General features: G+C 43.1%; 1 protein-coding gene across 1 annotated transcript in view; it reads right to left on the bottom strand.

Annotated features, from left to right (window-relative positions):
• The window catches only part of LOC146027061 (pancreatic alpha-amylase-like), a 28,596-nt gene extending 26,626 nt beyond the window's left edge, over positions 1-1,970 (bottom strand). Inside the window, exon 1 of the mRNA XM_083158063.1 lies at positions 1,800-1,970. Within this exon, the coding sequence (XP_083014189.1) occupies positions 1,800-1,967 (168 nt within the window). The 5' untranslated portion in view covers positions 1,968-1,970. The remainder of the gene's footprint in view (positions 1-1,799) is intronic.
• Positions 1,971-27,005: the final 25,035 nt, after the last annotated feature.

The raw sequence follows: 27,005 nt of genomic DNA on the forward strand, positions 1-27,005 counted from the left end.
AGCAGGTGCCTTCACTAACATTGTCAGACATTTGCTAAAAATAATCCTACACTTAAGAGGTGTCTTTTTGGTATTATGCCCTGGCATCACTGTGGGTTTCTTACTATTATGGCAAGAAATGCTACCACTGATGACTGACTTCCGCACACAACATTATCATCCATCTCATTAATGTCATTCTCATTAGTGTCATATAGTAGTAGTGCATAAATATCCCTCTCATCCTGTACAACTTTCACACTAGCATCCTCAGTTTATTCACGTGTACTGCTCTTAACATGAGCAGATGATGCAGAGATGAAGGCGGTGGAAGAAACTTCTCTACAAGAACAGTGTATGAAATGTCAGACTCACACATAGCTAATGGGGACACCCCTCGACTCTCCTCAGAGATTTGTAAGCATATGCATGGGTTTTTATGCGCATGTGCAATTGCTGTGTGCAAGCACCCACAGAGCTTGCACAGAAGTCTGGGTGGGGGGCCACGGGCCAGGCAATTTGCATATGGGAACATCCAGTGTTTCTTAGGCGTTCTCATGAGAATGCTGGGCGTTCCCATGCAAATTGGCCAGTAATGCAGGTGTGGGGGGCAGACAGCTGACATCAGTGGAAGCCCACCCTGTCCTCGCACAGGGAGCCCGCAGGTCTGTGAAACCATAGAGGTGTCTCAGATCTGCAAACACTGAAGAAATCATTTGATGGTCGCCGACCATCGAATGATTTCTCCCCACACCCAAATCTGCGAATGGATGATTATGCAAATCATCCATTCTCATGCCTGCGTGGGTTCGGAGGGGCGGGGTGCAGGTGGACTTGCGAGTCAACCCGAATAAGGGCCTTAGTTTGAGCATCATTGTTCTTTTTTGGACTCTGATTTGTTGTTTTTAAGATGACAACTCTATATTTTTTCAATTGTAAAAGATTTAAATTTCCTGTGCGTTTACTAATTTTTTTTCCACTTGGACCAGTATTATTAGGTGTTGTACTATTATGACTGGCATCAGCTGCAGTGCTAGTATCTGGTTGATGCACCTGCTCTTCTCTCAACCGATTACTATCATTTAATTTTGATGAATTCAACATAGAGACATTACAAACAAAATATATTTTTTAAATGCCTAACAATTCACTGCAGTTACAGCATTTATATTTATGTGATGTTGTGAACAAATGTAGTTGGGTGCAGTACAGCATACATTACCTAATAATGAACACATTTTAGTTCACTTTTAATGACTGCCAAATCACTGTGGACTCATGGGGTGATTCAGGTTGGTTTGCAAAGCACATTTGGTTTGCTAATGGACAAAACCAAGTGCACTGCAGATGGGGCTGATGTAACATTTGCAAAGAGATTGATTCGTGTGGGGTGTGTACTTCAAACTGATATCTACTGTATATTGCAGTGTAAAAAAAGCAGCCTGTATTGACCCTGCACAGAAACAAAATAACTCACCCAAATCTAACTCTCTCTGCACATGTTACAATTTTTAGATAATGGATTTTTGGGTGGGCTTGGTTCTCGGAGAACCAAGTCTGCTCATTTCTAGTATATTTTGATGTTATAGACCAGTAGCCTCATAAGCAATAGAAATGGATTTGAAATGATTCTTAATGTGATTGCATATTGCAATTTGTATCATTTTATTTTTGTTTAAAAAAAACATTAACATAATACCAATCCATTCCTTTTTAAAATATATTACTGAAAATATATAGATATAGATTTATAAAGAGAAAAAAAATCTGTACAACTACATGAAATTTTAGTTTAATTCATTACATTTCTGCTTACTAACCTGAACGCCTCCAAATCCATTGGGCCCCAAGTAGCGCTCACACTCTGCTGCAATGTCGTCCCATTTCCACTCAAACAGGTGAACAATAGAGGTCCGCCCTGCTCTAGTGTTGGGATTGTATTGAGCTGAGCATAGCCCAATAGCCACCAACAGAAGAAGGAGCTTCATCCTGCCCGTTAATGTGACAAACTGCACAAGCTATTTTTTTCTTTTAAACTGTAGGTGTTATCAAACTCTGTGTTCTCAAATAACCATCTGTCACTTTTTCTGGTGATAGATAAAGCCAGGTGATCATATTATGGAAATTCCCACAAGTAGAAATGTTTTTCCCATATTTCTAAAACACATATAAAACAAAAAAGTGTAATAAAATCTACTACACCTTAACATAGTGACAAATTCTTTTTATAAGAAGTAAAAACTACTGTATCATTGAAATGTTCCTGTATATTCACAATCGGCATTTAACAGAAGCATTAAAAGCTTTACCTTTTGAAAATGTAATAGTATACTAAGGAGGGTATTCAAAGTGCCGCCGCTATTACCGACGGGGGAAATAGCGGTGGCTCCCTGTTCAATGCTGTCTTTAGCGACAGCATTGAAGGGAGATCATGGCAGAACGGGCTTTAGAAGCTGTCGGGCCCGTTCAGCTGATAACGGTCATGGATTGTTGCAATCCTGGCCACAGATCGACATTCCATGTCCGTTTTTGCGGCCAAGCCTATTTTGAGCCAATCAGCAGGTGGGACATTGAATCCCGCCTGTCGTTTACCTGTCGACAGGGCCGGCAACAGAAATCTTGGGACCCTGTACAATAATATTTCTGGGGGCCCCCACATAATCCCAAATCCACACAACGCTCTTCTGCATGAGCCTCATTTAATCTTTCGCTACTCCAGAGCCTGCTTTCAGGTGCAGACTTCTCTCGTTCTAAGTCCTGCTGACCTGGCTCCTGCTTCCTGCTGTCACTTTCACAAAAGATCGCTGAGCACTACGAGCAGGCAGGGCTGGTCACTTGCAGAGTGCAGAACAGACGATACGCGCATGTGCAGTAAAAGTACATGGGCCAGAGACTGAGGCCATAGCGGCAGGTACGGCTGTACCCCTGCGGCCCCAGGATAAGTGCACACACACAGTAGATGGCTCTGAGCGCCGAATGGCAGGGAGCACACACAGTAGACAGCAGTGGCACACAGTGAGTCAGTCAGACTCAGCCACACACAGATGGGGCCCTTCAGATCACTGGGGCCCGTCAAACTTGTCCCCCTTGACTACCCCTGTCGCCGGCCCTGCCTGTCGATCAAAATGCAAACGGGACAGGATCAAAGCAGTTGTGATCCTGGATTGAATACCCCCTTAATGAGAACACTAAGTTCCCGATTCAGACTTGCTTGGTAGGATGCGTATATTCACTGCCTAGCGAGCAGGCAAACTCTGCACTGTCAAACATCCCCCTCTCCCCGCACCCAAATGACCTCACTAGCATGTGAGCGGATGCGTTTGCATACACATCCGCTAGCATGCGGCCGCACGGAAGAAGAATCATTGGATGGTCACTTATCTTTGAATGATTATTCTTCACTTTGCAAATAAAAGTAAGACTACACTTACTTTTATTCTGCCCTGAGATGGCCAAATACGGGCGGGTGTTGATGTCATGTGACATAGGCATCAACAGGCCTGCATTCACAGGATTATGCCCAGCATTTCTGTGGGTGCGTGCAGGGCTGCCACTAGAAATTGCGGGGCCTGGGATGGACTTATAGGGGGGGATGTTCTAACATATGCACCCCAGCTCCGCCCCCTATCACCACCCATCGCTTTCATAATTATCGCATATGCACTAACATATGCGATAATAATGGCAAAGGACAGCTCTTGCGTTAAGAGCTGTCCCTTGCGGTGAGTCAGCGGGTCCCGGTGACTCCTCCCTCCCTTATCCGTCTGCTGGCTGCTGCTGCTGCGAGGGGGGGCTGGCTCTCCTCCTCCCTGCACCCGGAAGAGGATCAGTGCAGGCAGGAGGAGGTCACAGGTCTGGGCAGCACAGCTCTGTGCTGCCCGGACACAGGGGAGGGGGGGGGGGGGTGATGCGGGGCAGCGGGGTTCTGTGTTAGAAGCCCATAGGCTTCTATGGGGCATCGCCAGATTAGTGCATACCAAAAATGTGGTAAAAACCCGATAACGATAACGGACACACACACACACACTCTGCATACATAAATACAGCATTCTCTCTCTCACACACATCATACATACACACATACAAACAAACAAACACATAAACACAGAACATACATAGATGCACACTACATACATAAAGAACACACACACAAAACACACACAGCATACATCCATATACTGTATACACAGACACACACACAGAATACATCCTAACACATACACACAGAACATATATAGATACACACTTACTGTATGCAATGTGGCCACAGGGAGACGGTTTCCCGGGTGTCAAAAGAGTCACTGCTGGTGGGGTTGGCCTGCAAGCAGCTACTTCTGCAGGAGGTCGGTGGCTCCAGGTGATGGGTGGTGGCTTCAGGTGATGGATTGTGGCTCCGGAAGCTCCCGGCCAGAGGGTGGTGATGTCCAGCTTCTCTCCTTCCAGGAGAGGAGGGATCTGCTCAGGAGCTGATACGTACACAGGCCACGGGCAGAGGGTAGGTGTGGGTGTGAGCTGTACTCCGGAGTGTCTCCCAAGCGGCTTCTGGCACGGTGGCACCGCAACCCCCTGACTGCATCTGTCTCAGCAGAAGAGAGGGGAGGGGGTGCGGTAGGCAGAATTGGTTGCCTAGGCCCTTAACTCTCTGTCAGAGAGGCCGGGCCCGGGACAGCTGTACCCGCAGCACCCACCTTTTGGGCGGCCCTGGGTGCGTGCAAAGGTTTTTGTGGGCATGCCCATGAAACATTGGGTCCTCCTGTGTCCGCCCCCCTACCCACCCATCCTGGAGCAAATGAACCAATGAATTTTTGGGTTTGCACATCTAGAAATACAATTGTAAGGTTTCTTACAAAATTCACTTAGTTTGGTACAGTTATAGGGGTACATTTACAAAGATGGGAGTTCTTTAGAAATTTAGGATGTTGACCATAGCAATAAATCAAGGGATTGGGATAAAAATAACAAGTAGAATCTGGTTGGTTGCTATGGGCAAAATCCCATCTTCAATAGATCTCCCATCTTATTAAATTTACCCCATACTCTATAAAACATAATTATTATTCAATATAGATTTTTTTCCTTGACATTTATTTTTACCCAACTTAAACATAGATGTTGAAAATATATGTGTACATACAGTTGCATAGTAGTGTGCACATTAGCAGAATGTTCCTGACCCAAAGACCAGTACAGTAAATTAACCAGTACTGTGGTTTGAGACATACAGTAGGTACAGCCATGCTCACTGTACTGCCACTGGTTAAAGGCATAAAGCAGAGCTTGTATCGGAGCATGGTGAACACAGCTCAGCTGCCGGTGATGGTATATCAGATGAGGGTATTCTGGAACACTGGTAATGTGGGTAGCAAGGCAAGGCTCTTGGAACTACAGAAAGTGGGAGATGTTTGCTTCCACTATATCACTATACAGTAACAAGATGTAATAACTCCAGCGACAATCTTGGTTAAGAGATTTAGCAATCCCGGAGGAACCATTTTGTAGTTTGCACATAAAATTATTTTGATACTTATGTATTATCTGGGCTCCCATGTTAAATGCACCCCATTTTTTTCATACCCCTACTATCCAACTACGCATGGAGCTGATTTTATATAGTGTGGCGAGCGCAGCGAGCCACCGTGCCCGAAGCATGGCGAGGGGACGCGGTCTCATAAGAAAAACGGGAGCCCAGATATTACATAAGTACCATTATTTTTTATTATAGCAATAGGAAATATAGAACACCACTGTTTCTTCGAAATGTCTACAAAAAAAAAAAAAAACAATACTGTAGGTCTCTAGGTATGTGCACAGGGCCTTTTTTCGGGTTTTGTGTTTTGTATCTGGATCTACAGTACTTCATGTTTTGGATCTGTATTGGCTTTTCCAAAATCCCCCTTGTGGGTTTTGGTTTGGGATCTGGACTTTTTCCCCCAAAAAATAATAAAAACAGCTAAAATCACAGAAATTGGGGGGGGGGGGTGTTTTTGTTCCTGCTGTATTTTTAACCACTCTCCACTAATGTATAGTCTATTCCGAACACCTTCCAGCTCACAATATTGTTTTTTGACTAAAAGTTTGCACTGAGGTAGCTGGATGACTAAGATAAGCTACAGAGGTGGGAAGAAAAAACACTTGGCACATCTAGGAGAGGCACTGCAGGTGACAGACAGGATTGCAGTTTCATGAACTTTGCCAAAACTTATAATGCAAAGAAAAGAGGTGCAAGATGGAATTGTCCATTGGCCCTCTCACCCACCCTTATGTTGTATATATATGAAAAAGGACATGCAAAGTTTAACAAACCAATCATTTCAGCTCCAAGGTCTGTCACACTCTTTGCTGGAATTATTAATTTGCTTGGGCCCCCACAAAATAATCTGGCAGTGCTCTCTCTTTGCACAAGAGGCAAGATGTCATCATGATCCTCCGATTCCTCATCCCCATCAGTGTGCACATCCCTGTCTTCACAGACTATTAATTCATGGGAGCTTTCCTTTTCAATACTGTACAGGAAGAGGAGGGTACAGGAAGAGGATGGTCCTTCAATCATTTGCACACCCTCTGCAAGTGTTGGTAGAAGCAGCGCCAGTCAACGTGCTGACATTGAGATGAAGGATGTCACTGTAGAAGTACATAAGGATGAGGTGCATATTGGTGTAGCTAGTGCTAATGAGAATGTAGCCTTTGCAAAGCCAGAGTAAGTCGGAATAAGGATGTTAACCACCTAAGAACATCCTCCACTATACGTCACTTGCAGCACATTCATCAAAGTTATTCTCAAATTACAAAACTTTGGCTAAGAGCATAAGCAGTCCAGGGTCATCTGGCTCCCTTTTCTCTGTTGCAACCCACACCACCAACACCCTCATCAATTGCCTCCTCATTCAGGATCAGAAGTAGTCCTGTACGCAAGGTCATGGGTATGACTGACTAATAGTGACATAGTTTGTGAGGTTGAAATAAAGCCATCACTCTTTCAAGTTCAACCTATCTTTAAAATTATACTATAATATCCATTCGCCAGCATTCCCTTTGCTCTATGGCTTATAGTTATCTTACTGGATATCCCATTATACATTTTAATTAACAGCTGTATCCCTGTATGTCTTTCTCCATAAAAAATCGTCAAACCCTTTCTTAAATGTATTAAATGAATCAGCCATCACAAACTATTCGAGCAGGGAATTTAAATTCTTAACTGCCCTAACTGTGAACAAACCTTTCTTTCACTGTATGAAATCTCCTTTCTTCCTATCTGGGATTCCTCCAGAAGATCCCAGAGTGTTGTGCCTACTGGTGTTGCCGCTGGGAGACTATCTCCATCCCAGAAGGGGAAAAGGAAGACCACTTGTAGTACTTTAACAAAACAATTGACTGTTCAACAGTCCTTTTCAATGAAGATGAAATAAGAATCGAAGTCATCCAGTTGCAAAGCGAAGGTCATTGATTGATGTACTTTGTGCCCAGTCTAGATTCCACTTTACTAGATAAGCAATTCCCAGACTGTACAAGGACATAAAAGAAGTGCCATTAGTGTCCTCAGAATTGCCATTGTACCCACTGTCCACTTAACCACCGACATGAGGACAATTGGAATAGGGCAAAATAAGGACTACATGACTGTGACATCCCACTTGGTAGATTTATTGGAAGGCAATAAATCTACCAAGTGGGATGTCACAGTCATGTGGTCCTTATTTAGCACCAACAGCAGCAGTAGCACAGCCGCATCTTACAAATGTCAACTCATTCCTAGACAGCTTATAATTTTTGATAATACCTGCACACTGAATGGCGGATTCGATGAGCTGCAATGACACTGTGGGATCTGACTGAAATCCCAAAAATTTGCAATATTATATATACTTTGGGGATAGTGCCGCGCTCAATCTGATGTGGTTGATACTAAACGAGTGTAATATATAAACATGACACACTGTTAATCTAAATGTTGTTTACTTTTAAAATTGTAACAGTGATTTTGTAATACATGCAGTACAGATAATGTCACGTCCTGTGCACTGGCCCCTGGCCTCTGTGTACGATATATGGCAAAATCTCCTGGTCTGTATGTTTCACAGTTCAATGTCCAAAACTGGCTGCTGATAGTTGCAACGCTTTTGTCTGAGTCTCAGTCTGGTGGTCACTAGGTCCGGGGTTGATCTCAGCCCGATCCTTTATCTTCCGCGCCTCTCCATAGAATGATTCTATTGGCCGCTAGGCGAACAATCAGGAGCCGTCTTTCTCAGCTCCTGATTGGCCGCCTAGCGGCCAATAGAATCATTCTATAGAGAGGCGTGGAAGATGAAGGATCTCTGCGCCTCTGACAGTCCGATGCGGGGAGCTGATGGAGTCGGCGGCAGGTCACAGAAGGTGACGGAAGTCCAGGACTACGGCGGATCAAGACTACAGATCTTCCATGGAGGACCTGAGTGAGTTGGATTTCTTTCCACAGGTCCCCCATGGATTACTTCAGACCTGGATGGATGGTGAAAAATGCATAAATCAGCAAAATTGCCACAAATTAATTTGGTTTTGGCAAGTTAATGGCCGTTTTCCTCCATTTTTACAGCTGTTTTCACCCATGCCGACCCCCCATGTCCATGACTGAATACTGATTGGCAAATCTTTGTCATTTTTTTTTCACCTGGTGAAAACTCGGCATATATTGTATACCCCTCAAACTGTAGATTACACACAAAGACTGCTCTCTCTCCTCCCCCCACAGACTCAGATTATATCCACAGACAATAACACTGCCCACCCCTCCCCTCAGCTACAGCACCTCTTTCTCACACAATCAGCTCCTCTGTATAATTTTATAGTATGCAAATTATAGATGTTACTTCAGTGCAGGCCCTTATCATAGTCTCATACATCTGCCCCACAGATCCCCCACTTCATGAATTTGCTACAGGATCTTAAGCCTTATCCTGCTTTTGGGCAGTGCTTTGCTGGGGTGTACTTACAGTATCCCTCGAGTAGAGATGGAGCAGGGTCTCGGGGTGAGCCAGTATGGTGAAGGACATTGCTCCTAGGTGGATCCATCGCTCTAGCTGATGGCATCAGGAAGTGCCTTCTAGGCAGAGTGGATGACTGCATTCCAGCAGTGGAAGACAAATCCACAAACCAACAGGGGTCAAAGCTGGCAGACAATAAAGCAGGAGTGTGGCACTCGGTGGTGTCTCCCTCTCTTTAGCTGCTGCTTCCAGCAAGAAGACGGCAGTGAGGGGGAGCCACTCTTCACACTACCAGCCAGGACATTAGCAAGAAGGACATTAGCATGGTAGAAAAGCAGGGAGGACACCTCCCTGCTTTACAGCAGGTAGCAGGTACTGTACCCTGGGTGACACCAAAATGTTGGCTCTTCTGCTGTTACAGATACATTTTTGCTGCACTGAGGTATTATTGTGAAGACCTAAACTACTGTCAATTAGGATGAGCCGGTAGATCAAGAGTCTAGGGAGCCAGCCCAGTATCTCTGGGAAAACTGGGCATGCATCAGATGTGAAGTAAACATGGGTTCTCTGTTATACCATGCCCCCTTCCAATGAGTAATGTACATGTCCTTTCTCAGGGACTATTTGATGCAACCCCAGTTCTGATACTGACCTTTTACACCCACAGAATATGATAGATTTTGCTACAGGAAAGCCACAGGTAATGGCCCCTACTTTACTTTTGCTATGTAAGATCAGGAAGATATAATAATAATAACAATTATAGAGGCTAATATGAGGTAGTCTGATAGAAAACTAGAATCCAGTCTATAGGTCACTAAAGGGCAGCACAGATGGGAAACAAAACAACAATGCAGAAGATAATAGTCGAAAATTACATAATATACAGTAGAATTTGTATAGTATTTAGACATAAACATAGCTAATATATGTATATATATATATATATATATAAATATATATATATATAAATATATATATATATATATATATATATATATATATATATATATATATATATATATATATATATATATATATATATATATATATATATATATAGTAGGTACATGGGTACCGGCACTCACAATAACAAAGTAACTGTCCTTGTTGCCATCCAAAAGTCGACACCCACAAGCGCCGACATACAAATCCACAGCAAAAGGGAGGCACTCAAGTAGAAGGAAATAAAGACTCAGAACACAGCCTGTTTAGTCTACGTTTCAATGGTCCTCAGCCATTTTCATCAGGACATAAAAGCATGTACAAAACACTCACCCTTTTGTGCTCCACCATCACCACGAGTCCGTGTGCGCCGGGCGGGGCGTCCTCCCACTGCGGCACTCAATAATGACGTCACCACGTGCACCCGTCACCATAGAAACCATATAACAGACTGTCAGGAAATAACAAAAGTATAAGCAGATGTACAGGCACCTTATAACAGAGCACATGTAATAAAAGATCATATAAATATTAAACAAGGCATTCCTATAAAAAGCAATTTAGACCTAAAGTTTCATTCAGACCATTAGGACTGAGCGTATCAAGAGTAAAGATCCACTTCGCTTCTCTCTGCAGAAGCAGCTTGGATCTGTTGCCACCCCTCTGCAAAGGCGGAATGTGATCAATAATTTTATGTTTAATCGCGGTAGGTGAATGACCCATAGCCACATAGTGACGTGCTACGGGTTGTTCACTAGTACCTTTTAAGATAGCTGCCCGAATGGCCTGGCGATGCTGGGCCATCCTCACCTTAAATTGACAATCGGTTTTACCGATATGATATTTATCACAAGGGCAAACTAATACATATACCACGAATTGTGATGAACAGGTTAAGCGATGCTTGATCTTAAAAAGCTGGTTGGTACGTGGGTGTTTAATAGAGTCACCCGTCCACATACTGCTAGTCATGCTTCCAGTAATGCCATAAAAAATTTTTGGCCGATAATCGCCAGTGATAAAGAACTTAGATCTCTGTCCAACAAAAAACTGGTTAACAGTTATTCTAGGGGGCGCAATTTGCGTGATTGGTTGGTGCATAGTGATATCACGAATTTTGATGTTACTTCATCTAGTACCTTTTTGGGGGTATCTAAGAGGGGATGCGTTAAATGCACAGGCTGTGTGACATGCAGCTACATGTGGACGGGTGACTCTATTAAACACCCACGTACCAACCAGCTTTTTAAGATCAAGCATCGCTTAACCTGTTCATCACAATTCGTGGTATATGTATTAGTTTGCCCTTGTGATAAATATTATATCGGTAAAACCGATTGTCAATTTAAGGTGAGGATGGCCCAGCATCGCCAGGCCATTCGGGCAGCTATCTTAAAAGGTACTAGTGAACAACCCGTAGCACGTCACTATGTGGCTATGGGTCATTCACCTACCGCGATTAAACATAAAATTATTGATCACATTCCGCCTTTGCAGAGTGGTGGCAACAGATCCAAGCTGCTTCTGCAGAGAGAAGCGAAGTGGATCTTTACTCTTGATACACTCAGTCCTAATGGTCTGAATGAAACTTTAGGTCTAAATTGCTTTTTATAGGAATGCCTTGTTTAATATTTATATGATCTTTTATTACATGTGCTCTGTTATAAGGTGCCTGTACATCTGTTTATACTTTTGTTATTTCCTGACAGTCTGTTATATGGTTTCTATGGTGACGGGTGCACGTGGTGACGTCATTATTGAGTGCCGCAGCGGGAGGACGCCCCGCCCGGCGCACACGGACTTGTGGTGATGGTGGAGCACAAAAGGGTGAGTGTTTTGTACATGCTTTTATGTCCTGATGAAAATGGCTTAGGACCATTGAAACGTAGACTAAACAGGCTGTGTTCTGAGTCTTTATTTCCTTCTACTTGAGTGCCTCCCTTTTGCTGTGGATATATATATATATATATATATATATATATATATATATATATATATATATATGTTTCAGAATGGAATAGAGAAGCGCTTCATAGTGTAAAACTGTATTTATTTAAAACACATACAGTGCTGCGGCACATCAAATCAATGAGGACTCGTACCGTTAAGGTAACCGCTGTGGGCTGGTTACCACAAGTTTTTCAAAGAAAGCCTCAGGGACGAAGTTTGATACGAAACGCGTTAGGGCGGGGTTTGGTGACGTCTGCTGTACCTGTGCCCCGCCTTCCCAACCGCGTCCGTTCCTGTTTGGAGTTTCCGGCGCGCTTCCCTCACTGTCCGTGCGGCGAGCGTGTCCAGTTACCCGGCTGAGTCCTGACGGAGGTTGGAGTTTTGCCTGAGGCTTTCTTTGAAAAACTTGTGGTAACCAGCCCACAGCGGTTACCTTAACGGTACGAGTCCTCATTGATTTTATGTGCTGCAGCACTGTATGTGTTTTAAATAAATACAGTTTTACAGTATGAAGCGCTTCTCTATTCCATTCTGAAACAGATTCTTCTTTACCCCACGAGTCCCGGGTTCTTTGTTGGAGAAAGCTGCCGTCCTCTATATTTTGGACTTAGTGTCTCACAGGAAAACATCTATCCTGTCATTTGTCGTCTGGTTGGTGACCACATACAAGCGCAGATTCATCTTCCCTGTTGTTCTACACACATATATATATATATATATATATATATATATATATATGTACTGTTACTCCAGAAGGCACCCAGGCTGAAGTTTTCCCATTCCAGGGAGTGCCGGGCTGAAAACCCACTGTATATATATATATATATATATATATATATATATATATATATATATATATATATATATATATATATATATATATATATATATATATATACTGTAACATTATATATAACACAGCGTACAGACAAGTCAAGAATAGGAAATACTTAATTAGTGTTTCATACTCTAATTCATATTACAATTTTATGCTTGAACTATTACCAAGTTATTTTCTGGTTAATTTTTGTTTTAGGATTATTTGAACAGGTGAAGTTTAAATATAATACGAAGGACATCACAGGTGTAAATACACATTGCAGTAGGCTCTAAGGTCCTAGTATTTTGTACCCAAAACACATGGAACATATATTATAAACATGGGAACTACAGTATAATTAAGATAATTAAGTATGAATAAGTAATTTGAGCTTTACCAGTTTGATGAACATTTTGTCTGGAGACTAAAAACTGCAACGTAGTTGATACCAACAGTTGCAAAGTGTCCTTTTCTTATACTAAACGCTGTTAAAATGTTTAAAGCACAACAGCAAATTATTTCAATTTGTGATTGATTGACATACTGGCACATACAAAATGAGCCACGAGGGGACCCGTACAATAGTACTGACGAATCTACAGATGGAGCCCTCCTCATCTTTCCTTTTAATAGGATTAAGTGACTAATAGGATTACTCTGCCAATCCCCTACTGTATTGTTTTATGTATTGCATTGCTGCTGAGAACAATAGGATAATCCTGGCTAGCCACGACCTAAGGAAGATAGTTGAGAGGGGCTCTCTCTGTAGTATTGCGAAACGGATGTTTGACCTTCCTACACGCCATCACATGCAGCATTCATACACTCGCTGCGGAATCTGCAGTCCCGATCATTGGCATAGCTCCATTTGACCAATCACTGCTGATCACGGGAGCAACCCCGCGGCGATACGGCCTTCCAACACAGCACACCAACGCTGTACTCGGCCATGCCTGACTCCCCTCTGCCTGTGAGCCGCATCTGGCCATTTCAGGGAGAACTGACTGAGGCCGCTGACCGTGGGCAAGTCCCTCCAGTACAGGTACTTTTTTGGTCATGGAGCAATGACCCTGCTCTTGACCAGGAATTATATTTTAATATTGCATTCCCGCAATTACACTATTTCCCTATTAATGGATATTTTCAATCCAGAGTAATTAATGGCTTTGTTATATTGCTATTTATGTGAGCACACTTGTAGACACAATCTGTATGACCTCTGAATGTTTGAAAAAAGGAGATTGTCCAGGTGTTCTCAAGCGCTCTTAATCCCTCTGCTGCAGATACTCACAGAGGTGCTTCAATCTTTAAAGGACCCTATCATAAATGCAAGTGTCTCTAGGGAGTATAAGAGTATTTCTGCAGCGTTGGACAATACGTTTTAGACTTACTGGAAGAAAAAAAGTTTGCTCTCCAAGTCCACAGTAAAAAATGCAGTCAATTTATTGGATAAAAGTCAAATGAAAAAGGGACAAGAAAGTCTCTCATAAAAATACACACACAAAAAATATATATGTGCCCGTCTAAAAACTGCGAGCGCAGGTAGTGATAGACGGAGGGGTGAACCGCGGCTATCTAACATCAAGCTGGGCACCCTTAATACGGGAACCTGCACGGAGAGACACTGATAGGAGAAAAAGCCGCAGTGACAGTGCGGCTCTCCACTCCTGTGTCAGCCGGATACAGGTGACCTATTCGGGGAAATAGTAAGGGGATCTGACCTGAGTGGCAGAAAGGTCTTATCACCCTGAAAGTACCCACCCAGAGTTACTACACGGGATACATCTACAGGGGAGCCTTAAAGGGAAACTGAATCACCGCAGTGGCAGTGCGGCTTCCCGACCTGAAAAGTGCTGACCCGGAGACCACAGTGGATATTTGTCGACACCAGGGGAAGTTGTAAGGGTAGAAAGGATAACCGTAGTGACAGTACGGCTCCTTACACCCTGAAGTACCCGTTCCATCTAGAGTCCGTCTTTCCACAAAGGTCAAAGTGTAGTCTGGAATACATCAGGGTTTATGTCTCCAAGAATCTGGTGAGCTACCTTTGAAAACTCCTCCATACAAGGAACTTTGTATTTTTATATATATTTTTTGTGTGTGTATTTTTATGAGAGACTTTCTTGTCCCTTTTTCATTTGACTTTTATCCAATAAATTGACTGCATTTTTTACTGTGGATTTGGAGAGCAAACTTTTTTTCTTCCAGTAAGTCTAAAACGTATTGTCCAGCACTGCAGAAATACTCTTATACTCCCTAGAGACCTCTGAATGTTTGTCTACGCACTTGGATACGATCTATCGGTCATTTTGATACAATGTATATTTCTTTTTTTTGTATGCCTATGCCAGGGCTGGGCAACACTGGCCCTCCAGATGTTAATGAACTACACATACCAAGATGCTTTGCATTCGTTTTGCTATGTGGCCATGCTGAAACTGATGCAAGGCATGCTGGGATGTGTAGTTCATCAACATCTGGAGGGCCGGTGTTGCCCAGCCCTGATTAATGCTCATCTTAGATGTATAGCTTTGTGACATTAGATCAGTGGTTCCCAAACTTTTTGAAATCATGGCACCGAAGAGCATCAGAATTTCTTTCAGGGCACCCCATGGTCAAAATTTTATTATTCAGATTTTTTTTTTTAATTAAGTCAATTATTTTATATGTCATACAAAGTTTTAATTATGGATGAGGGACAGGATTAGCTTCTGTTTGTCCGAATATTTTTTTATCGAAAGCTCACTAGCAATGGTTTTGCCTTTTACATTGATCATAATTAATTTGAATTGGACCTGGACCACCAATCCAAGGCACCCCTGCAAGTGTCCTGAGGCACCCCAGGGAGCCACAGCACATAGTTTGGGAACCACTGCCTTAGATCATTGTTAATGATTTGGAGAGCATCAATCTCCACATATGTACTCTGTCATTTTCAGAACTCAGTACTCTATATCTTATCTTAGCCTGACATACATATGTTATAAATAGCAATACTATCAACTTCTGATTACTGTCCAGATCTACAAATATCATCGCACTTATGAAATTTATATCCTGTGGTGATTAAGGGCCTTATTCTAGTTCACTCTTCCTGTCAAAATCCTTCTTAGATGGACAAAACCATGTGCACTGCAGGGGGGGGGGGGAGATGTAAAATGTGCAGAGAAAATTAGATTTGGGGGAGTTATTTTGTTTCTGTGAAGGGTAAATACTGGCTGCTTTATTTTTACACTGCAATATAGATCTCACTTTGAAGTTAAACCCCACCCAAATCTAATTATCTCTGCACAAGTAACATCTGCCCCACCTGCAGGATTTTGTCAGAAAGAGTGAACTAGAATAAGGCCCTACGTCTCATTGACCTTGTGACGTATTGCTCTATAGCATTCCTCATTTTGTCTCTAACCGAGCAAATCAGCATCCCGAAAACCCCCAAGTTCCCATGCTCCATGTACCTTATCACTGGCGTTAGTGTGACATTGCTGCCAGTATACAGGGGGTACATATAAACTTTTCCAACTTTGGTACCAAATTGCTCACTGACTGTTTTCACAACTTTTATTCCAGTGGGGAGCTGGAACAGGCTATTACTCTCATCCTCCATTCGATGTGAAAATATAATGGTGGAAAGAAGAAGGGTCTGGTCCATGCAATAACCATATCTCTCTATCTATCGACTCTGTACCAGATCGTCACTCTCTCATCCACTGGGTGACAACAATCTCCTTGCAATACCATTGGCAACAAGGTCATACTGTATGTGAGCTTACCCAGAGGACAGCAGAAGTAACACTTGGCCTCGCATACCACCTGTGCCCTCTCATCTTACAGGTTATACGGCCATACATCATTGTGCCACCAGATCTCTATCGAACTCAGCAGCTAAGCAGTGAAGGGCCGTATAAGTACCTGTTGGGAGACCATAAGGGAATATTCGGTGCTCTATTCATACCGATACAGCAGAGGCACGGGGTGCCTTGTGAGAGGTCTTCTTATGTCCCTTTCACTCTTCTAATCAATTTATACAATCTATCTCGTGTATCTCTCTCAAATAACTATCAGCATTTGTGTCAGTAGCAAAGCCTAAATTGGACGCCAGTCCAACGATCTCCATAGCAAAAATATTTGATTAAGCACCAGGGAGCTCACTCTCTTATAATTAATAGTTAGGTGCAGTATTTCATTTATGGTGTGCAATTTTGGAGACCTTACTATTTTACAGTAATATTACGTTGGAGGTGGACACCGTGTGTGAATCATTTTCGCTAGAGGAATAGTGACTCATTTATTGTTACTTCAATATTATATGTATGTGTATGTTTAATATCCAGTGACGTTTTTTAAGACTTGTGTAATAAAAGTAAATTTTTAATTCATTCACTTTACTCTTTTCAATTCGATATTCAAAGTGTGCCCCAAAAACCTACACTGTTCTGCCTTTGTCCTCCTCTGAATATCCCCCCTTTTCTTGATAGCTCCATTTGACTCAAGTGACAGGTCACCTGCCTCCACATGTAGGCGCCTACACGTCCCACCGAACGAGCACCGAGGCGGGTAACCATACACTGTAAGGTAAAATCTCCCTGCATCACTGCTTCCCTCTCAACCCCTTTTGGACACTGTGCAGCAGGATCCCAGCAAGCAGTGCTGTCCCCGCTTCTACTCTTTCTCTCCTCCATCAGGGGGCTCCCGCTGGCTTTGACGTTCCCCACCTATACCACCGGAAAGTGGGGAACAGCAGCACATTGCAAACCTCAAGGGGCACCCGACTATTCCCCTCTGGGCACTTGCACAGGTACGCCTTCTTCCCAACACCACAGGTCACACCGATACAAGAAGCAGCAGTCCCAGTCCCGGTGGGGGTAATTTCTCACAACTATCTCAAGCTCATCTTTAAAACCTTTTTCCTTTCTATTCTGGAGGCCTAGCAGGTTTATATCTATTACCATTTATTATAATTGTAAGACAACAAAGGACACTTTATCTTGACTCAAACCACAACTATAAAACAGGGTAATATTGAATAGATTATATATTTATATAGATGTCAAGAAGCACTGCAGACTGTTAATTACCTGTTAATTACATCTTATTAGGAAATTATATCTGTTATCTTGTAATTTTCTTTGAATACCTCTCTGAAATGACAGCTATAATCTTAAAGACGCACTATGGTGGGTACTCAGAACATTGAATGATAACTTATTCCTATCTCTACGATCTGACCACCATAATTAAGAATGTTGAATTTCACGTATTGGGACTAATAATTGTAATTGATCTCCTTATTTGATACTTTACATATTGCAGCATAGTAGAAACTAAATGAGTTCATTATACACAGCAGGAGATACCCTGATATCTTTTACGTTATCGATACGTAAAGGCCCCCATACACTATGCGATATGGGAACGATTTCACCCGGTTCGGATGAATCGGGCAGTGAAATCGGCCCAAATCGCACTTGTAGACATCCCCTCCGATCCGATGCGCGGTCCCGTGCGCATCGGATCGGGGTCGGGAGGTCGGACGGGCTGCACATAAGATTTGCCAAATCTTATGTGCAGCCCAGCCAGGGAGCCGTGCGGGGGACGGCAGCGAGATGCCAGCTAATTGAGAGCCAAGCAGGGAGAGGCTACATAGGGACTCGGGCTGGAGGAAGCTGTGTTGCGGTGGGGTGACAGCGGGAGGTGAGCAGGGAGAACTTGATGACATGACGCAGCGGCGGGAGCCGGGAGAAACAGATAACTTAAAAAAAAAACGGCCATAGAGATGACTAACAAGCCAGTGATTGGCTGAGACCTCTCTCAGCCAATCAGCGATTGGCTGAGAGAGGTCTCAGCCAATCACTGGCTTGCTAGTCATCTCTATGGGCGTTTTTTTTACGTTATCTGTTTCTCCCGGCTCCCGCCGCTGCAGCGCTGCCCGGCAGCCAGTGTCATGTCATCAAGTTGTCACCCCACCGCAACACAGCTTCCTCCAGCCCGGCGCCATATGCAGCCTCCCCCTGCTTGGCTCTCTATAGCCGGCATCCCGCTGCCGTCCCCCGCACGGCTCCCTCCTCCTGCAGCTCCCCGGGGACTGCATATGATAAATCCATGCGATTTATCATATGCAAACCTTGGCACATCAAGTGCCTAATCGTGCTTCCCCCTCCCGGGGAGCTGCAGGGAAAATCAGGTCCGACTTGTCCCAATGTATGTTGGCCTTTACAGAGGACTGTCGATGCAATATATGTATATATTTAAAGCATCTAATTGAGCACAATTTTCTTTCTTTTTTTTCTACCTTCTAATTATATATCGTAATAATATATTGGTTAATTAACTGTATACCTAATACGAGTAATTCCTTTTGCAATTATTGGAGATAATATTGTCGCAATCACAATTATTTATTGTCATACCAGTGTCTCCTTCATTGATGTCACTTCACCATCAGAGTGGTAATGACATTTGATTTCCTGAGAAATTCTCAGGTGTAACACGAATAGAATGTGTGGAAAGTAAGTGACAAATTTCAAAGTGTCACTCTATATTGTAGAATTAAAATTTAAGTTTTAAACATTATTTTCATTAAGTTGTGCCCACGAAAAAAAAGAGAGTACTGTTTCTTTCTTTCTAGATTAGAGAGAACCTGTCCTTGAAAATCCTCCAAAACAAAAGTAACATGCCTCCATTTGGGGTCATGATAGCCGTAGTGCGACTGACATCGAAAAAAAGTTTTGCAGTTTGAACATGTGCAAAATAAAGAATGTTATTACTGTTCGCTATGTGCAGCAAAAAGTAGAAGACCACAACAATTCAAAGCACAAACCTCAGTTTTCTGTAATAACTCTACTAGCTCAATTACTTTTGAGCTGCCTATCATCCATAGGTCCGAAGTGAATTGTCTTGTCAGCTGCATCCAATGCTGCTCCCCGTCTCACCTGCTGAAGTGTGCCGATGCAGTGGAGCAAGACGCGCCTCTTCATGCGGATGTTATCATGGATTCATGTCAGCACCGAATTAGCCATCGTGCCTTTTTTGGATGTTAGTATGGCCTTTAAATGCAGAGCTGATAAGTATTCCTTCCTGTTGAAACTGATTTAAGTTCTGTCAGTATACTTGCTGTATTTTATTCTAACATACAGATGGAGCAGCTCTCAATGGAGCTGCTCCTGCAACTGCCGCTGTGCGCCATCTGACAGAAGGAGACACGCGTGCACAAGACGTTCGCTTGCCCCATTCTGTCCGAGCTCGCCACCACCCACTGCTGCGCCACCGATGCTCCGCCGTAGCACCTTGCATCCCCCACTCGCCCTGCCTTTCTCCCTGAAGCGGAGATGGGCAGGGAATCCGCTCCCCGCTGCCGTGCTGACAGGGCTCACGTGTCACCATCAGCCTGTCCACCAGCCTGCACCCGGAGATCTGGCGATTCTAAAGGCTGGTTGACAGGCACTCCATCTGTATAAACTGTACTGTGATGTTCTGGACCATTCATATTTAAGAATTTGCTGTATGTTTGGATTATGATAGAACACCCTCAATATGGAAATTTTATGATGAGAAAACTAAGGAAAGAAAACAGTTCACATGGGCAGTACAGGTGGTGTAATTGCCTGCATTAATTAATCATGGATTCAATTCCCACCATGCCCTTCCCATACTTGCATGAATTTCTTTCCACACTTCAGAAATATACTAGTACAGATGGAGCCTTCTTCAGCTAGCCTTCTCTGGATAGCCATGGTGAGCCATGACTCACCAAGACTTATTGTCATCTATTGTTCTCAGCTGCAATACAATACATAGAACAATACAGTAGGGGATTAGCGTAGGATTAAATCCAACAGCCCTGGCTCACTTAATCCTATTCATGGGCTAGATAAGGATGGGTCTATCAGTAGGTTAACTGGTCCTTAACAAAAATTGACCCTAATGTGTGCATAGGCCGACTTGATGGGCCAGGTGGTTCTTATCTATTATCAAATTATATGGGGAAATTTACTAAACTGGGAGTTCTATTTCACATGGGATGTTGGTTTGCTATAGACAACCAATCAGATTATATCTATTATCTTCTAGAAGTATATTCGGATTGGTTACCCATAGCAACATCCCATCCCAAATAGAACTCCCATTTTAGTAGATTTCTCCCTAAACTTCTATATAAGTTTGGTTGAGCTTGTTGAAAGCTAAAAGTAGAAAAGCTGCCTCAATGTACTCTTCAGATAAACTTCCTTCAAAGGTTTTAACGTATACATAAAATGGTACTTATGTACTATTTGGGCTGCCGATTTTGAAATCGGGTCCATCGCATCGCATCCGACCATATCGCATGCGATGCGATGCGATGGACCCGATTTTTCCATAGGATTCAATGTTAAAATGGACTGAGTCCATTTTAACATGGAATTCAATGGGAAAAAGGGGTCCTTTTCATACCCCTACTATCCAAGTGGGCATGGAGTTGGATATAAACCTGTGGTGAGCGTAGCGAGCCACTGAGCCCGAAGCGTGGCGAGCGTAGCGAGCCCTGCGAGGGGACACAGAATACCGTCCACTCGCCACGCTTCGGGCTCGGTGGCTCGCTACGCTCGCCACAGGTTTATATCCAACTCCATGCCCACTTGGATAGTAAGGGTATGAAAAGGACCCCTTTTTCCCATTGAATTCCATGTTAAAATGGACTCAGTCCATTTTAACATTGAATCCTATGGAAAAATCGGGTCATTGCATCGCATGCGATATGGTCGTATGCGATGCGATGCGATATCGCATCGCATCTGATTGTATGCCTTAAGGTAAGGCATACAATCAAAAAATCGGCAGCCCAGATAATACATAAGTACCCATTAAATAATCTTCCACAATGAGATCCCAAATTGGTTTAAATCTGTCTGAAAATAACTTTCCTTTGAGCATTTTAGTATAACAAAGCATTTTCTTTTTAAAGATAAGATCCAGGACTTCCGCTTCCGGCTGCTTGAGCATGGCTGCCTGAAACCGCAGCTCCAACCTAAACCCGCTCACCCGCTAACCAGAGACCGGGAAAGAGTCCACACTCACCCCCATCCGAAGCAGCACTGCAAGGAGAGCTCCCCGCACCCTCCATCGTGCGCACAGACACCGGCGCGGCTCCGTTACAGCCCGACAAAGCAGCGGTGACGTCACCCCACCCGGCGGCTCCACGCGACAGCGTCCTCGGCAGCAGGAGACCTCTCCACAGGCTCCCCCGCACCCCTCATCGAGCACACAGACACCGGCGCGGCTCCTACCAGCCCGACGAAACAGTGGTGACATCACCCCCCTCACCCGGCGGCTCCACGAGACAACGTCCTCGGCGGCAGGAGACCTATGCACAGGCTTCCCCGCCTCAGGTACGCCCTGCAAACACCAACCACCCCCGCAACAGGACTCCTATAACCCGGGCACCGCAAAACAGGCTTAGACCTAATAATAATAAGTAAATAAAAAAAAATTAAATAAAAAAAAAAAAAAAAAACGGCACTGACGTCACCACAAGTCTCTCCATAACAGAGACACAGGCTCTCAACAGCTGCAAAGACGCAGCAGTCTGCCACAACTATCACCCATAAGGCACCCTCCAACAATACTAAAATCCAACCTGACATACCCCCCTCTCCATGAACCCACAAAATGGAGAAATCTCCCTCCATGGGCGCTATCCCAAGGCAAACTCCTGTGAGGAATGACAAGCGCCGCGCAGACACGTACATAGAACCTGATCCAGATTCTGCACCTGTCTCCCCAGCATCAAAAAAAAATGCAGCAGCCCAAGGAGAATCTGCAAACCCCAAGATAAGAGGAAATCCTGATACCCCTGCCACATATGGGGACATAGTAGATGCAATAAAAGCTACGATGGGCCCTCTGTTAAACAAAGCAGTTTATGACATTTCACAACAACTGCAACAGCTCACAGTCCGAGTATCCGACAATGAAAACAGAATTGGGGCTGTCTGCCATGACATGCATATAGTCCAAAAAGACATAATAAGGCTCCAAAAGGAAAACTATCAGCTATGGAATCGCCTAGATGACGCAGAAAATAGATCGAGGAGAAATAATGTTAGAGTGGTCGGAATACCTGAAAGCGTGAATGGAGCAGATTTGTCTGACTTTGTCACCACAACACTACCCAAAATGCTAAAGATAGAGGCACAATGCAAAGACCTGGTGATAGAAAGGGTCCACCGTGTAGGTCCCATCACTAAATCCAGCAACCCTAGGCCCAGAGTGGTATTATTCCGCTGCCTCAATTATTTGCATAAAGTAGCCTTCTGGAGAGCATCCGGCAAAATACAAGACCTGAATTGGGAAGGGAAAAGAATTCGCATATTCCAGGACTTTTCCGTTGAATTGTCAAAACAGCGCAAAGCCTTTTCCCCAATATGTACACAGCGGGTGAAAGACAAACAGAAATTCGCCCTACTCTATCCGGCCAGACTGCGAATTTTCACAGACGATTCACATCTAGACTTCACCACTCCGGACGACGCCAGAGACTACCTCAGAGAAAGACGCTCTGATGCACCCGCTGACATCACCGACCCACCATGCTGAGGGATGAGTAAAGAAAATCATCAACCCCTGTCTTTCTTGTTTTTTTTTTTTTTTTTTTGGATCCTTTTTTTTTCCTATATAGGAATTGCAAAGTATTACTAGACCTACAGGTCTAGTTATTTCAGACGGGACACATTTAACTATCCACTTAGAAATACCAGAGACAAGTTACTAGTCTCCAAGGAAAAAAAATGCAAGAAGAAGATACTACACAAATGAGCTCACAAAAGACAAACGCCCAGAGGAGTATATGTATATTATCAATATGCCTCAAGTTATGCAAACAAATTAATTTTTCTTTAATATATGTGTCTTTTTCTCTCCCCATTAGCAGTTTTATATGTGCTCTCTCCACTGTTCCCCCCCCCTCCCCCTCCCCGTGTGCCTTAAGTTATCAATGAGGCCTACAAAACGATAGACTGCCTCTAGTTGAATTACTTTGGTTCTCAATAGTATAGTAATAACAACGTAATAGGGTTTAGGTTTAGCTAAAATAGCTCATGCTTTGGTTATGCACTGAGATAACGTTCCTTACTATAAGGTTCATAAGTACTTTTTACTTCCTTTTACTTCCTTTTTGTGCGGAAAGTTCAGTTAGTTAGATGGGTATTAAGTATGTTGATCATACTATTTTTGAATGTTGAATATTTGTTTCCCCTGTATTGTGTTTTGATACATCCCTCCTACCCCCTCTCTCCTTCATGTTTCTTCACCCCCAAACAGAAAAACGACTACAAGAAGATCGGACCCAGACAAGCCGTTGTTAGATCACCACATCCAGACACTCATGACTGACATCAAGTTTGGATCCTTCAACGTCGGAGGATTTCACTCACCGGCCAAACGCCGTAAGGTACTGGTGTACATGCAAAAGCACTCACTGGATATAGTCTGCCTCCAAGAGACACATCTCTTACCCCCAGAAATACTGAAGTTGCAAATGATGAGGTGGAGACTCATAGCCTCGGCCCCCTACAATAGCAAATCTAGAGGTATAGTTATTCTAGCCTCCAAGAGTCTTCCTATTGAGGTCACCTCAGAGATAGCAGATCCAGAAGGCCGATATCTCCTAATAACTGTAAATATCACAGGCAAGCCATATGTCATATGTTCGGTATATGCCCCTTATGTTTACTCCAAATTATTCTTCAAAAAGCTTATTCAGATCCTCACCCCATATAATGATAAACCCATGATACTCTGTGGGGATTTCAATCTTACAACACATCCGACCTTAGACAGATCATCAACCCCCAAAAAATTAAAAACTTCTCCTAAACTAAACATCCCCTTCTTACTGGAAAACCTGCAACTGATAGACACGTGGAGGACTCTACAACCTACACAACGAGAGTACACGTGTCTGTCAGCAGCACATCATACTTTTTCACTCATAGATTATATTTTTGTATCATCCAGTCTATTCCCCAACACCAAAGATGCCATAATTCACCCTATACTCTTATCAGATCATGCTCTTATTCAAATTTCATTACAAATTTCTAAGGAAATATCCACATATAAAACCTGGAGATTCCCAGCACAATTAAGCTCATCAGTCCCATTTAGGGAACAAGTGACAAAAGCCTGGGATGATTATCATGACCTTCACTTACAATGTCTTGCAACCGACCCCATCCTGTATTGGATGACGGCAAAATCAGTCCTGAGAGGCGTAATTCTATCCTATGAAAGATCCCAAAAAAAAAAATATCCAAAAACTTCAAACAAGCACAAGAATCACTAACTGAAGCATACTCAACTTTTCTCCAGTCCCCTACCCCCACAAACAAATCCAGATACGAATCTGCTAAATCACTCATGGAAGACATACTCAAATCTATGTCAGACAAAACACAGTTCTTAACTAATTATAAATACCACAAGTTAGGGAACAAAACGGGAAAATTACTTTCAAATATCTTAAATTCCACACGCCCTCCTATGATGGTCAACCACTTAACAAAGTCCAATAACACGTTAACTACCTCCAATGCCCAGATAACACAAGTAATGTCTGAATTCTATGAAGACATATACTCTAACCCTCAGACACTCCACCACTAAATACGACACAAGAAGCACCCACCCTCCACTCCCCTCCTGGGATTTGGGAAGATATTGCATACCCCCAATCACCAGAATCTTACACACAAACACTTACTGCGCCTATACAAGAATCTGAAGTACTCAAAGCCATAAAAAACCTAAAACCCGCCAAAGCCCCAGGCCCGGATGGGTTCTCGGGTGACTTTTATAAAATGTTTCCAAAGAGGATAGCCCCAATACTGACGTCAGTATTTAACTCTATCCTTACTAACCAATCTCTACCCCCACACTTCAATTCAGCAATCATCAAGGTATTGCCTAAACCAGGAAGAGACCTCTCTAAGCCGGGCTCTTATAGACCGATATCACTGCTAAATTGTGATTACAAATTAATGACCAAAATATTAGCGGAAAGACTTAGCCCTGTGCTCCCACACATCATACACAAAGACCAAACTGGATTCATATCTGGAAGACACTCAGTACGCAACATCAGAAAGGTCATAGCAGTAACTCAAGCAACACTTTCCAACCCACAAGCAGACTCACCTAACCTAATCCTTGCTATCGTTGCAGAAAAGGCTTTCGATCTCGTACATTGGACACACCTGTTCCAAACTATGACTGAATTTGGAATTCCCCAACAGTTCATATCCTTTATTCGCACCCTATACTCATCACCCTCCTCCCAGGTAGCATGTAATGGGTTTTTATCTCCCCCGTTTAACATCCAAAGGGGAACAAGACAAGGGTGCCCACTATCCCCTCTACTGTTTGCAATATCGATTGAACCTCTTGCTATTGCAATGAGACAATCCTCTAGATATACTGGTATACGAGTGAGAGATATGGAACTAAAACTGGCACTGTTTGCCGATGATTTGTTGATGTTCGTCTCCAATCCACTAACGTCTATACCTGAAATCATGAAATTAATTACCTCCTTTGGCCCTAAATCAGGATATAAAATAAACATAAACAAAACAGAAATACTTCCCCTCACCCCACTAACTAACAACTTAGCCTCCCACCCCACCATCTCACAATTTAGAATACAGTCAAACACTATAAAATACCTAGGGGTAAATATCACAAGACACCCACATGACATGTACAAAGCCAACATTAAACCTCTAATAACCAAAATTACAACACAACTGGAAGGGTGGACTAAACTCCCGATATCCCTACTGGGCAGGGCCACAGTCCTCAAAAGTATCATATTTCCTAAAATATTCTATTGCCTTCAAATGATCCCATGCACAATACCAAAAACAGATGACCAATACTTGAATAAAATTATGTCCAAATTTCTTTGGGCTGGTAAAAAATCCAGAATGTCCATTACCAAATTGACACAACCAAAGGAGAGAGGAGGTCTTAAGATTCCCAATTTCCAATTCTACACCTGGGCCCTACACTTTCGATACATTTCAGACTGGTTTGGTAACACCTCCATGTACACAGATCTGGAATTAGACTTTAAAATATTCCACCCATTTTCCCCCTCAGCACTACTTCATTCCCGGACGAACCTTATACCACAGGAAATCTTAAACCACACCCTTTTTAGAAATACATATGATGCTTGGATACACATCAACAAAAAACTAAACAGAAATCACAACATCTCTCAATTCATAACCTTATGGGGCAACCCAAACTTTCCTCCATCTTTACATAATAAGACCTACTCAGGATGGCATCATAAGGGACTGGACTTAGCAACC

Source organism: Crinia signifera, chromosome 8 (assembly GCF_055691185.1).
Source record: "Crinia signifera chromosome 8, ASM5569118v1, whole genome shotgun sequence".
In the NCBI taxonomy this organism is placed as follows: Eukaryota; Metazoa; Chordata; class Amphibia; order Anura; family Myobatrachidae; genus Crinia; species Crinia signifera.